General features: G+C 41.7%; 2 protein-coding genes across 3 annotated transcripts; one reads left to right on the top strand and one right to left on the bottom strand.

Annotated features, from left to right (window-relative positions):
- Nucleotides 1-430: 430 nt before the first annotated feature.
- LOC131237032 (glutamate receptor 2.2-like) lies at nt 431-5,574 on the top strand. 2 transcript variants are annotated; one of them, XM_058234647.1, is made up of 4 exons: nt 431-1,775; nt 2,768-3,083; nt 3,523-3,902; nt 5,022-5,574. In XM_058234647.1, exons 1-4 carry the CDS (start codon nt 444-446, stop codon nt 5,409-5,411), a joined length of 2,418 nt encoding a protein of 805 aa, XP_058090630.1. In that variant the 5' UTR covers nt 431-443; the 3' UTR covers nt 5,412-5,574. The 2 variants fall into 2 exon arrangements, with proteins under 2 accessions (XP_058090630.1, XP_058090629.1); XM_058234646.1 differs by having other exon boundaries at nt 3,523-3,920.
- Nucleotides 5,575-5,793: 219 nt separating this feature from the next.
- LOC131237033 (zinc finger protein ZAT3-like) lies at nt 5,794-7,958 on the bottom strand. Its single transcript, XM_058234648.1, has one exon. The coding sequence runs from the start codon at nt 7,701-7,703 to the stop codon at nt 6,381-6,383; it is 1,323 nt and encodes a 440-aa protein (XP_058090631.1). The 5' UTR covers nt 7,704-7,958; the 3' UTR covers nt 5,794-6,380.
- Between the last annotated feature and the right edge of the window lie 4,097 nt (nt 7,959-12,055).

Genomic DNA, 12,055 nt, shown 5'->3' with positions numbered 1-12,055 from the left:
AGCAGATGGCATGGTTACGATTGCCTAACAAAAATGATTCTTTAGAATTATAAGCAATCCATAATGGCCCTAAAGATGGATGAAATTGCTGATTGGAATATATATATATATATATATATATATATAGATATATATATATATAGATATATATATATATATATTAACACTATTTTGATCTTTCATATTAAAGGACATTGATCGAATGGTTAGTATTGGTTAAATCAGTGTGATTACTGCATGGTGGTACATGAAATTCGTGTTGGACCCAATGAACATCTAGATCAATGGATTGAACTGTCAAAGTATTCCAATGCAACTAGGGGCACTATAACTTAATAGTGCTATGAGAGCAATGGAGCATTCTCCACATATATATGTTTTATCATTTTCTTTTTATTTTCTATCAAAGGATGCAGCTAATGCATGGAACTCTAACTGCAGCAATGGGCCTCATCAACGATCAGCATGTGCAAACAATCCTTGGCCTGCACACGTGGGAGGAGGCGATGTTTGTGGCCCAGCTCGGTGCAAGATCCAACATACCAATTCTTTCCTTAGCCGAGGATGCCCCACAATCACCCGCTCCCCAACCATTCCTAGTTCAAATGGCCCCAAATCACCGGTCCCAAATGCAAGCTGTGGCCGCCATTGTCGGCTCATGGGAGTGGCAGAGGGTGGTGGTCATCTACGAAGATTACAACTACGCTTCAGCCGGAGACATCGCCGACCTTGCCGATGCCCTCCGAGAAGTGAATTCCAAGATCGACTATCGATCAGTCTTCCCCTCATTTGCCTCGCAATACAACTTAAGCATTGCGATTCGAGAAGAGCTGGAGATCTTGAGGAGAATGCAATGTAGGGTGTTTATCGTCCACTCATCATTCACCTTCAGTGTCCGGTTATTTGCAGAGGCCAAGAACATGGGAATGATGGGAAAAGATTACGTGTGGATCACCACAGACAGCACTACAAATCTCTTGAACACCGCCAACCTATCCATTATTTCTTCCATGCAAGGTGTCATCGGCGTGAGGAACTACTTCCCGCAGACCAGTCGGCAATTTAGGGACTTCCAGATCCGATTCCGGCGACATTTCCATCGAAAATATCCTAGAGAAGATAACTTGGAACCCAGCATTTTTGGAGCCCGAGCATATGATGCTGCATGGGTTGTGGCTCAAGCCATGGAAGGGCTTGGAGAAGGATCTTTGGCAAAAAGTCAGTGGTCTAGCAGTTCTTCAATGCTGACTGGTCTTAGGGTTTTTTCACAGGGTGAACGGTTGCTACAACGTGTCCTATCGAGTAATTCAAGTGGATTGAGCGGCCAGATCTGCCTCTTAAAGGGTAGATTGGTGCAAGCGGCCGCTCTTGAAATTGTTAATGTAGTGGGTAGAAGTTACAGAGAGCTTGGATTTTGGTCACAACAATTTCATTTTTCAGAAGGCATTGATTACGAGGAGACCACAGCAGGCAATAAACATAGATCCATGCTATTCTTAGGTCATGTGTTTTGGCCTGGGGGGTCTTATGTGGCCCCTCGAGGATGGGCCACCCCGACAATCACAAAGCCTCTAAGGATCGGAGTTCCAGCAAAAAGTTCATTTAGCAGGTTTGTGCGGTCGAAATTCAATGCTACTTCAAATGAAACATATTTTGAGGGCTTCTCCATCGATGTTTTCAAGATTGTTGTGAAAAGCCTGCCGTATGATTTACCTTACAAGTTCGAAGGTTATAATGGCACATATGACTCTATGGTTGAGCAGGTTCATCTCAAGGTGAGTTGAGTAAATTAAGTAAGTTTATTTATTAATTTTATGAAAATAATTAGATAAACCTAACATATCATCAATCCATACAAAATATACAGTTAGACTTTGACGTGGCCTAGCCTTGTTCTCTTATCATCATCGTTGTTGCCTTGTTCTATCTACGTGGGTCGGCTTTTCAATTCTTGTTTTACCAATCAATCGTATCTAAGGTCCTATTTATTATATTTTGAGATTTTGATTATCCATTGCAAAGAGTCTCATACAAAATGTATGAATGGTTTTGTTAATGGTTTTGTTAATGTCCACCATCATCCCTTATTCTTTTGAATGCCACATGAGATGCGTAATTATCGATCGGGATGGTTCATTCAATGTAATACATTATATATTGTGATCAGCCTACGTAATAGTATGTAATAGTCTATTACATCATGTCTGTTGTAGTTCTGTGCTCTTATTGCTAATCCCAAACTTAAAGAAAGGATCACAAGGATTACATCAGGTTGGGAGCTGTTATCTAACTCATACCATAACTTATGTCATGAATCCAAACAATATGGCATTCTAAATGATCGTTGATAGAGTAGAACGGTGGAACAAGATTCATGTAGTCGACCCCAATTAATTGTTACAAGGCTTAAATGATGACAATGACAGCGATGATGATATTTTCCAACATAAACTCACAACTTTGTATTTCTTTGCATTTGATGGATCATAATTTAGAAACTCAAAATCTCAAGTCGGGTAGAGTCTCAGTGAGTTAAGTCGAGTTTCGTCAAAATTCTCTGAGTTTTGTTGAGTCAAGTTGATTTATTTTATCGAGTCAAATTTTCTCCAAGTCTCGAGCATGTCATTACTAAATCAAGTGTTCTTGGGTCATGATGAAATCTGAGTCCAGTTGGGCCGAGTTGTGTTAAGCTTTTGAGAATTTTTAAACTATGTGCATGGATTTTCTTGAGCTTCCTAACAGTTTCTTCATGTTTGTTATTGAGAAGACCTTTGATGCAGTAGTTGGGGATACGGCGATCGTGGCCCACCGTTGGAAGCACGCCGAGTTCACTCATCCATATGCAGAATCAGGGGTTAAAATGTTGGTCCTTGTGGAACCAGAGGAATCAAGGGCCTGGACTTTCATGAAGCCGTTCACGCTGAGATTGTGGGCCCTAGTGGCCGTAGTGAATTTCTACAATGGAGTGGTAGTCTGGGTGATCGAACGCAACAGCGGCAATGAATATTTCAGGACCGGTTCGTTATGGTATCAATTCCGCTCTTCTGTTTGGTTCTCCTTCACCACACTCTTCTCAAGGCATGGTATGAAACTTTGCTTATTCGGGCTTGATCTGATAATCTAGGCCGTTCAAATAGTTGGGCCCTATGTAGATGGATCATCACCCAAAATCGTGACTAATCAGACTGTTATCTTAACTGCATGATGTTCCACTCACTGAATTTGGACCACTGGCAATTTTCTTTTAACTCTACATTTGATACTGCTATATTGACCGCATGATGCAATTTTTGGGCCATTGTTCATATAAAGTGGGGCCCACTATTTGGACGTTGTGGTTTCACATACTTGTAGTGGATGGGCCATGATCTAAAACTACGCTGATCAAACGATCTGGATCATCCGATTTGTAGCAGCTGGCAAATGGATGGATAAAATATAAGTAGGCAAGAATCTACATTTATCAGGCTAAAATTGATTCAATGGTCAGGAATCCATCTCAAGAAGTGGCCCATTTTGCAGGGATTGAACTCCAGCGCAATCTGGCTCGAATGGCTACGGTGGTGTGGCTCTTTGTTGCACTTGTATTGACTTCAAGCTACGCGGCTAGCCTAACGACTATGCTTACGGTCCAACGGCTTGAACCACAGCCCATCAGCGTAGAGTCCTTGATCAGGTCCAGATCGATGGTTGGCTGTGATAGTGACTCGTTCGTGGTAAAGTACCTGGAAGGGTTGGGATTCCATCCCAAGAACATTAGGAAATACACCAATGGGGACATGGAATACCCCACGGCCCTCAAGAGTAGAGAGATCGCAGCCGTCTTCCTGGAGGCCCCTTACGTGAAGTTATTTCTGGCCGCTAATTGCAAGGACTACACTACAGTGGGGCCCACCTTTGAGGTGGGGGGATTCGGCTTTGTAAGTACATGAAAATGTGTATGTAATGGAGTAGCTTGGACCACCCGAAATTGTAGTCCACAGGATCTCCAATGGACATGGACCCCACTCTCTCTGATCGGAACCGTTCATCCTATCCTACTGGCCGTGGAAGGTTCACAGAGCAAAATCCCACCTAGTAGCCAATCCCTTCTTTAATCATATGGGCGCAATTGTCAGTGGCCATTGGATGAATAGTTTTGATCATCGTAGGTGAGTGACCACCAGATCATTGTACAGGGAATTAGGAAGCCGAGGGCTACGATTTTGGATGGTGTCACGAACTTCTAAGTTAATCTTAAAGCTGCACTGAAATTTCAATCCTAATCGTCTGATAAGTAGACCTTTGAACTACTGAATGTTGGCCATTGCCTGTTTTTATAGTAGCCGTCCTTTTGATGATAAGGGCCAAACATTGGATGGCGAGGATCTCGCAACGGTGGCATGGTCCATCCATGTAGAGGCCCATCAGATCAATTCCTAGGAGAACATCTTAGATGGGCAAAGACACAACACTATACTGACTAAATGATCTTGTCCGTCCAAATAGCCAGCTTGACCAATCTAAAGCAGCCTACATGCCATGTTTAGGCTAATGGCCCACCAGTGATATGGCCGCTGATTTGAACAATTTCAATCCCTAGGCATGAATCCATGGGCTTGTTTGTGGAGATGGCCCACCAAAAATCGTGAATTATTTTGAAGGATTATCATGAAATTAAATGATGTATTTGGTGCAAACAAACACACCCATCCTTACTCTTGCTCTGGTGGTGGACTCCAAGGAGTTGTGTGTGTGTGTGTGATCCTTGCTCTTGCACGGGTGGTAGACTATTGGGAGTTTCAACACCCGGTCAAGGGTTCGGGTATCCATAGGTGGTGAAATTCCACTACTGCGTGAGTGTGTAGGGGTGTGCGTGCGTGTGTTTATATATATATATATATATATATATATATATATATATATATATATATATATATATAAACACCCTTGTACACCAACTGTCCACATATAATCTGGTTGAAGATTGTTGAATTGATTCCTTTGATCAGCACCGAACTGAGTTCATGGACATGCCTCAGGTGTTTCCCAAGGGTTCACCTCTTGCAATTGACGTCTCCGAAGCGATCCTGAAAGTGCGGGAAAGCGGCCAAATACATGAACTTGAAGATGGCTTGATGGCCTCATCAAAGTGTCCAAGTTCAGGATCCAACGGTGAGAATGGTAGCCTCACCCCAAGCAGCTTCTGCGGGCTCTTCGTGATCACAGTTGGGGTGTCCACGGTGGCCCTTGTACTCTTCTTCTTCGGTCAAGTTCATCAAAATTGGCAAGTTTTGCACGCATACATGAATATTCATGGACTCATATGGGTCCTTGCAGAGCGTTGGATGGAAGTGTTGCGCAGGTCCGCTATGTATAATCTAGACCGTCGATTCAATGGCATTGAGTTAACTCAACACAGAAGGGAGTGAAACACTGGAAGATGTCTCTCTAAATTTGAATTGATTTTTGGGAGAAAATGACATAGTGACCCCTTTTTCTTTTTCTTTTTTTGTAAGCATACAGATTTTTGAGAGGGAATGGTTCCATATATAGAAGATGGATGGAGCATCAGAATAATCCATGTTCTGAGCACTATCATAGATGATTCAGAATCCATATCTCAAGCTGAATGATAAATTCTTGACTGTTGATATTTATAGACAAAATGGACCATTGAAAAGAGATTTTTGTATTGTTCACATTTAAAAAATTTAGAAACAAAATAGAATGACACAAGCATTCTCAATAATTTCATCACATTGTGCAGTTATGCAAACTTCAACAAAATTTAAGGAAAAAAAAAAAAAGACAGTCACAATTATCAATAATCATTAATTTTAAAAAATTAAAAGTATAATAATCACCATCTAAATTAATCATCCTTGCCACTTCCCAAGTTACAATGACAAATGGTCACATACAGTTCATGTATGTGAACTTTCCCATACACCCCTTTCTTTCCCACTAATGTATCAAATATGTAGAATATCTGAGCCATGGAATTGATGGTCCACCCTAGGATGATCAACTAATGCGAATTCAGTCTGATCAATTCATTGAGTGGACACACCATTGACAAATATTGAATCATGGCATTGGCCGTCCATTTAATTCAACATTGTTTCCTGCTTGATGGATGGATGGATTGGCTTGATTTTCACAATAGTTGATTATCATGGCATATATGACCTTTTCGATGGCTTGGATATCCTATATACGTAACACGTTAGCGGAAAAGAAAGGATTACCCGTCAATTTTGTCTCCATTTTTTGGAAACAGAATGTAGAATTCAATGAAAATAATGAGTAAATTGAGATAACATCAACATCAGAGACATACCCATGTGGCCATTGCTTGGTCCACAGAGAATTCAATAAGATCAAAGGTCTAAATCTCTTCAAATTCCCAACCGTAGATCTAAAACAAGCTCAGATGAAGAGTCCTCAATCTCTGTTGGGGCAGGCAAGTTCAAGTCCAAAACACAACCTTTTGTTGTGGAAGAACAACTCAAACCATGTTCATCCCCTTTCTCAAAATGGCACCTCTTATGTCCACCAAGGGCTTGACCACTAGAGAAAACCTTCAAACAAATGCTACACTTATGGCCCACCACCATATCAATCTTCTCTCCTCCAATCTCCTTGACCTTCCCTTCTCCCCTATCATCACAGCCGTCCAAGATGACACCATCATTGCCATTACCATCTCCATCTTCCTCTCCATTGCTCTTTGTATTAGCAAAACAACCTTTGACATTCTTATGCGTAGCCCTATGGCCCCCCAGTGCTTGGTGGGACCCAAACACCCTTTTGCAACTCGAGCACTCGAATCGCCAATTCAGTGGGTACAAGTGGGCCATATCCATGTGAGCCGTCCCTGATGGGTCCCCACCAATAGAGCCACCGGATTCAGGTGGGCCACGATCAGGACAGAAGTGTATCGCTTCTCCTGCAGTGGGCCCATTCGCCAACATCACTAGACACGTGGCGATTTCGTGATCCACACTCGTCAACTCGTCGAGGGTAGACGTAGATGGGCGATCGCTGGAGGTGGGCTTACGGAAATTGGGCGGTGGATTGATACCGCGCCACTGGCGTTCTGGATGGCAACGCATGTGGCCGAACAAGGCCTTCCAGGACCAAAATCGCTTGCCGCACTCACTACACGGGCGGGTGATCTTGGCCGCTGTGGGGTCTGGTTTCTTCACTCCTTTCGGTTTCAAGATCCCCATCGGATCGGATATCCGGCTGAGTTTGGACCGTTTCTTGCGACGGTGCTCACCGCCACCATTGTCGCCGATGATGTGGATAGGCACGATTTCTTGATTAGATGGAGTTGGGGAATTGGTAGGGTTCATGACTATGCAGTCTATCCTGCATGAATGGGAGTCTAAGAGCTTAGAGGCGCGTCTGCAGTTCTTCCCCAATGTAGTTTGAGCGGTTATTTTCTTGTTTGAGTAATCGTACGACGATTCGCTGCCCGAGTGACTCGCTGTCTGCTTATGACACGTGTCCCTCAGCATTAGGAAGGGACGCGGTTTGGCTGGTGGCAGCTGGCTAGTGGTCGGTGCTATGTGGACCCCACCGTGATTTATGTGTTTTATCCATGCCGTCCATCCATTTTGAAAGATAATTTTAGTTGTTGATCCCAAAAATGATGTTGATCTAAATATCAGGTCGACCACACCATGGGAAAACAGTAGTGATTGAATGTCCACCATTAAAAACCTCCTAAGGTCCACTGTAATGGTTATTTGACATCTAACCTGTTGATTAGGTCATGCAGACTTGGATGAAGGTAAAAAAATATATCAGCTTAATCCAAAACTTTTGTAGCCCCAAGAAGTTTTTAATGGTGGGCGTTCAATCGACATTGTGCGGTGCACTTTAGATTTGGATCAACCTAATTTTCTGGATCATACCATAAAATGATACGAAAGAATGGCTGGACAGCATGGATGAAAGAAATATATCAGGGTGGGTCCCGTAGATCACCGACCACTACCCATGGGCTAGTGAGAGGGTCCGTAGGCCATTCATTCCCATTAGGGGAGGCGACACGCACAAAAAACTCTGTGGGGGCACGCAGTGATATGTGTGACATCCACTCCGTCCATCATTTGCGACGGACCATGCTAGGATGATAGGACAAAAATCAGGACGATCCCTGTTGGAGACGCACACCATTGAAATCTTACTGGGGCCCACCGACGTCTTGGAACAGGCTATTTTATCTGTTTTTTTTTTTTTAATTAATCCTGGTTCTACTCAGTTTATTAACTAGTTTGATTGAATGAAAACATGACAGTGGGCCCGGAAGGGTTTCAATGGTGGATGTCCTCATTGCCACTGTTACATGTGGCGTGGCCCATTTGAGTATCGTATGAACCTGAGTTTTTATATCACAATGTAAATTGAGCTTGCTTTTCCAACTGATGGACCGAGTGGATTTCCTACACAGACAATTGTGGGCCCCACCGAGCTTTTGGTTGTCTAAGCGAATAGATTTTGAATTGAGAGCGGTTATTTTTTAGTTACGTTCCCGGCAGTTTCTTTCGATCCATCGCGAAATGGTGCTCTGGAGATATGATTAAATGATGATATTGTATTGTACACCTCAGGAGCAGATTATTTTTGTGCACTACATTCAAAAGATTGGTAAACGTGGATTCGGAACCGTAAATAGAATGTAGATACAGGGGACGACCCACAGTTTAAAAATAAATCTTATTGAATAATCATAACCCTCTGAACGGAAATACTTGTGATTGTTGAATTTCAATCGTTGCTTCACTTTTTTGTCTATAGTGAAGTTCTAGTTTCAGGCAGGACGCTTTTTGAGCGTGTAGCGTCCTTAAGAACGGAAGCGGATTGGCTGGTGTACCAGACACCACTGATGTGGCTGATGTGTTGACGTCACTAAGTTCCGTGGATCACATAATAAGGTATTAGTTATATCCAAACCGTCCGTCCACTTGGTGAGCTCATCCTAAGGGTTGAGACGAAAAAAAGACAACCTTTTAGAGGTTAGAGAAATTTTGGATCAATATGATATTTGTTTTTTCTATTATTTTAGGTCGGTCTGACCTTATGAATAGATTGGATGGAAAGTAAACGTTAGGGTGGCCCTAAGAATGTTTTAACGGTGAGAACATTGTTTTACTGCTACGGTTGAACGGTGTAGATATGATAAACGGCGGTGTGGTCTTCTTGAGCTTGGAAATTAATCATTTTTGGGATCAAATCTAAAAATGATCTCGCCAAATGGATGAACGGTGTAGATATGATAAATACATAATTGTGGGGGCCATGTAACTTTGATATCCTATGAACCGTTCGTACAAATCGGAGCTTGAGGAACGTCAGCGCTCGTCTGCGCACGACACGTACCCACACCAGTTTGGTTGGTGGTGTGTGGTGCACCAGCAAATCCGCGGTCCATCCGGTGAAAGATTGAGATCTTAACAACATGTGCCACGTGGAGGTTTTTGTGTGGAATGGATTCGGCGTACGGAAGTCTTACGTTTTGTCAAGTACAATCGTTCGTGTGAGATGGAGTACGCTTCAAGTAACACGTGACAGCAGGACATACCTGCTCAAGATCCAAAAGATCCATCAGGTAGGACCTAGGGTTGGCATGCGCTGGCCTGAAAATCATGTGGATCCACTCAAGAGGCGGTCCCCACTTATTTTAGGGTACTCTGTACATTGACGAATCAGATCTCTCACACGTATGCCATGTTCGCCCGTGCGAGTAAAGGTACGTAGCCATTCTTTTTCTAAGATAAACAAGATAAAACTTTTTAACTGTCTATGCACGTGTCAGTTTAAGAGCTTACAACTAAACTGAAAATATGACACGTGGCATTCTGCTAACTGTCCATTTTTATCTCAGCACGTGGACTTCTAAAAAGAGAAAATAAAAAGATCACGTGCTTTTAATTTAATTTTTTTTTAATTAAAAAAAAAAAAAACCAACTTTAAGTTTTTTCATTCCAGAAGAGATCTAATACGGACTAACTTTTGGACGCACCACCAACAAAAAATGTATCGATTGCTTATCTTGAATCAAAGACAAACAAAATTAGCCCACTCTCAAGCTACCCAGCCGCGTTTTATCTCGGAATAAAAGACCTCTAGTAACAGGGGAGCTCTGTCGATGGTCCGAATTGGCAATGCATCTGACGGTCACTCCCATAGGAAGCCAGCCTGCCTAGGGGTGTGTGAGAAGGTAACCTCCCTTCTAAGTAATAAAAATCAAGGTCCTAACCCGCCGTACCACATGAACGATGGAGGAGATTGCTTGGAGAGGACTCCCACCGTTGACTAAGAGTCACTTGCCACTTCCACCTTGGTGAAGTCCAATTCCACGCACCGGGAGAGAACCTTCATAATCACCCTAGTATTGGAGCCAAAGTCGTACCTTGATGAGATAGTAAAAGAAAGTCATTCGAGCTATTTCTACCAACTCCCACTAACCCCCTGGTCTTAGGGGCCCCCGTTTTCTAATGCAAATCCATCCACGTTTATCTTAACCCAGCGATGCTGTGGTCTGTCCCACTTGACCATATAAGCCTTCCTCGTGTTGGACAACTGGCCCTTCAATCCCCAAAGCTTTGAGCACTCCTGATGTGGACCTCTTCACAACCTTGGGAAGGGAGAGAGTGGGGCCAACTAGACTGATCTAGTGATAGACCTTGGAGATCACCTTAGGCGTACATATAATGGATTCTTCAAAGCAAGTGTTGTTCCTGGCCATCAAAATTTTCCTGAGGATGAAGACGGGAATGAGCCCCCATAAGAGGAGGAAACAGTCAAAAGTTGCAGTTGCTGCCCACCATCTGGTTGACCTATCGACAGTCGAGGTGGCACTAGAGGCGTGTATATTAAATAGCAACTCAAAGCTTTCCCATACCTTTCTTGCTTTATCTGTAACAACCCTAAATTTTGGTACATTATAAAAAAACTAAATTAAATATTTAAAGATTTTATTTTTAAATAAAAAATAAAAAACAAGTCAATAGTTGAGTTGGTAGCGAAATTCTTAGTTGAGAGAGATGTTTAGGGATCGATTCTTGAAGTGGTAATAATAAATTTTTTATTAGATATCATAAAAAAATTCAAATTCAGGATAAAGGAGGATGTGCTCATCCTATCTTATGAGAATTTTATTTAAAAGGAATACGGAAGGTTTCTGCATTAAAATAAATAAGGATATAGGAAGCCTAAAGTAAAAGGAAGAGGAAATTCTAAGAAGGCTCGATCAGATAAGTTCTAATCGTTAGATCTTTTTAACTTTTTATTATGTTGTTAATTTCTTCTTGATCTATACAATGGATGGCGTGGATCATCCACACCATCATTGTATAGGTGTATAGAGTCAATTTTAATAAAGTGATATTTTTATGATTTTGGTCTAATTAGTAATATTTTAGGAATAAAATAAATGGATGGAATCTGATTGTGCTAAGATAGATCTGTACGGCTCATATGATCCTTAAGGCCAAAATATACAAGGGCCATAATTTTTAGATCAATCTAACAATCAGATAGGCCACATTAGTCAGATCTAAAAGTGTTTAATAAAGGAATCTTAGATTTTTGCGTAAGTGTTAGTATCACTTGGCGTAGAAGGTCGAGATGGGCCATCGGTGTATGTGTGGTTAGATCTACACCATCCATCTAATGTGTAGAGGCAAAACATGATAATATCTCAAGAATCTGAATGATCTGACCATCCGATGGACCACCCCGATCAAGTACTTATCATTTAATTTTATAATCTTAAAAAGGAGAAAAAAATAGAATAGAAATTTTAATTATTCGATTATTTTGGATCTGGCCACCTAGGATGTTAATCAGAGGCGGGCCCCACCATGTAATAAAAACATATGAATAATAATGTTGTTGATATAACTGATAGGATTTCTGAATTCAAACTAACATAATTACCCTGTGGATTCTACACTACCAGACTCAGGTGAGTAACCCAACTTGTCTTATAATTCATTAAAATTAAAATAAATCATTGTGATTGTTAGATTGATTTACTGGTTTGAATATTTTGATATGA

This window comes from Magnolia sinica, chromosome 2 (genome assembly GCF_029962835.1).
Source record: "Magnolia sinica isolate HGM2019 chromosome 2, MsV1, whole genome shotgun sequence".
Lineage (NCBI taxonomy): Eukaryota > Viridiplantae > Streptophyta > Magnoliopsida > Magnoliales > Magnoliaceae > Magnolia > Magnolia sinica.
The sequence above is the reverse complement of the archived record's forward strand: the minus strand, read 5'-3'. Positions and strand labels throughout refer to the sequence as shown.

Bases quoted from the DNA above. Each gene is read 5' to 3' on its own strand.
- LOC131237032 (XM_058234646.1), top strand. From the start codon at position 444: ATGGGCCTCATCAACGATCAGCATGTGCAAACAATCCTTGGCCTGCAC. The intron at 1,776-2,767 runs GTGAGTTGAGTA...GTTATTGAGAAG, and splicing joins TTGAGCAGGTTCATCTCAAG to ACCTTTGATGCAGTAGTTGG. The intron at 3,084-3,522 runs GTATGAAACTTT...CCCATTTTGCAG, and splicing joins CACACTCTTCTCAAGGCATG to GGATTGAACTCCAGCGCAAT.
- LOC131237033 (XM_058234648.1), bottom strand. From the start codon at position 7,703: ATGGTGGACATTCAATCACTACTGTTTTCCCATGGTGTGGTCGACCTG.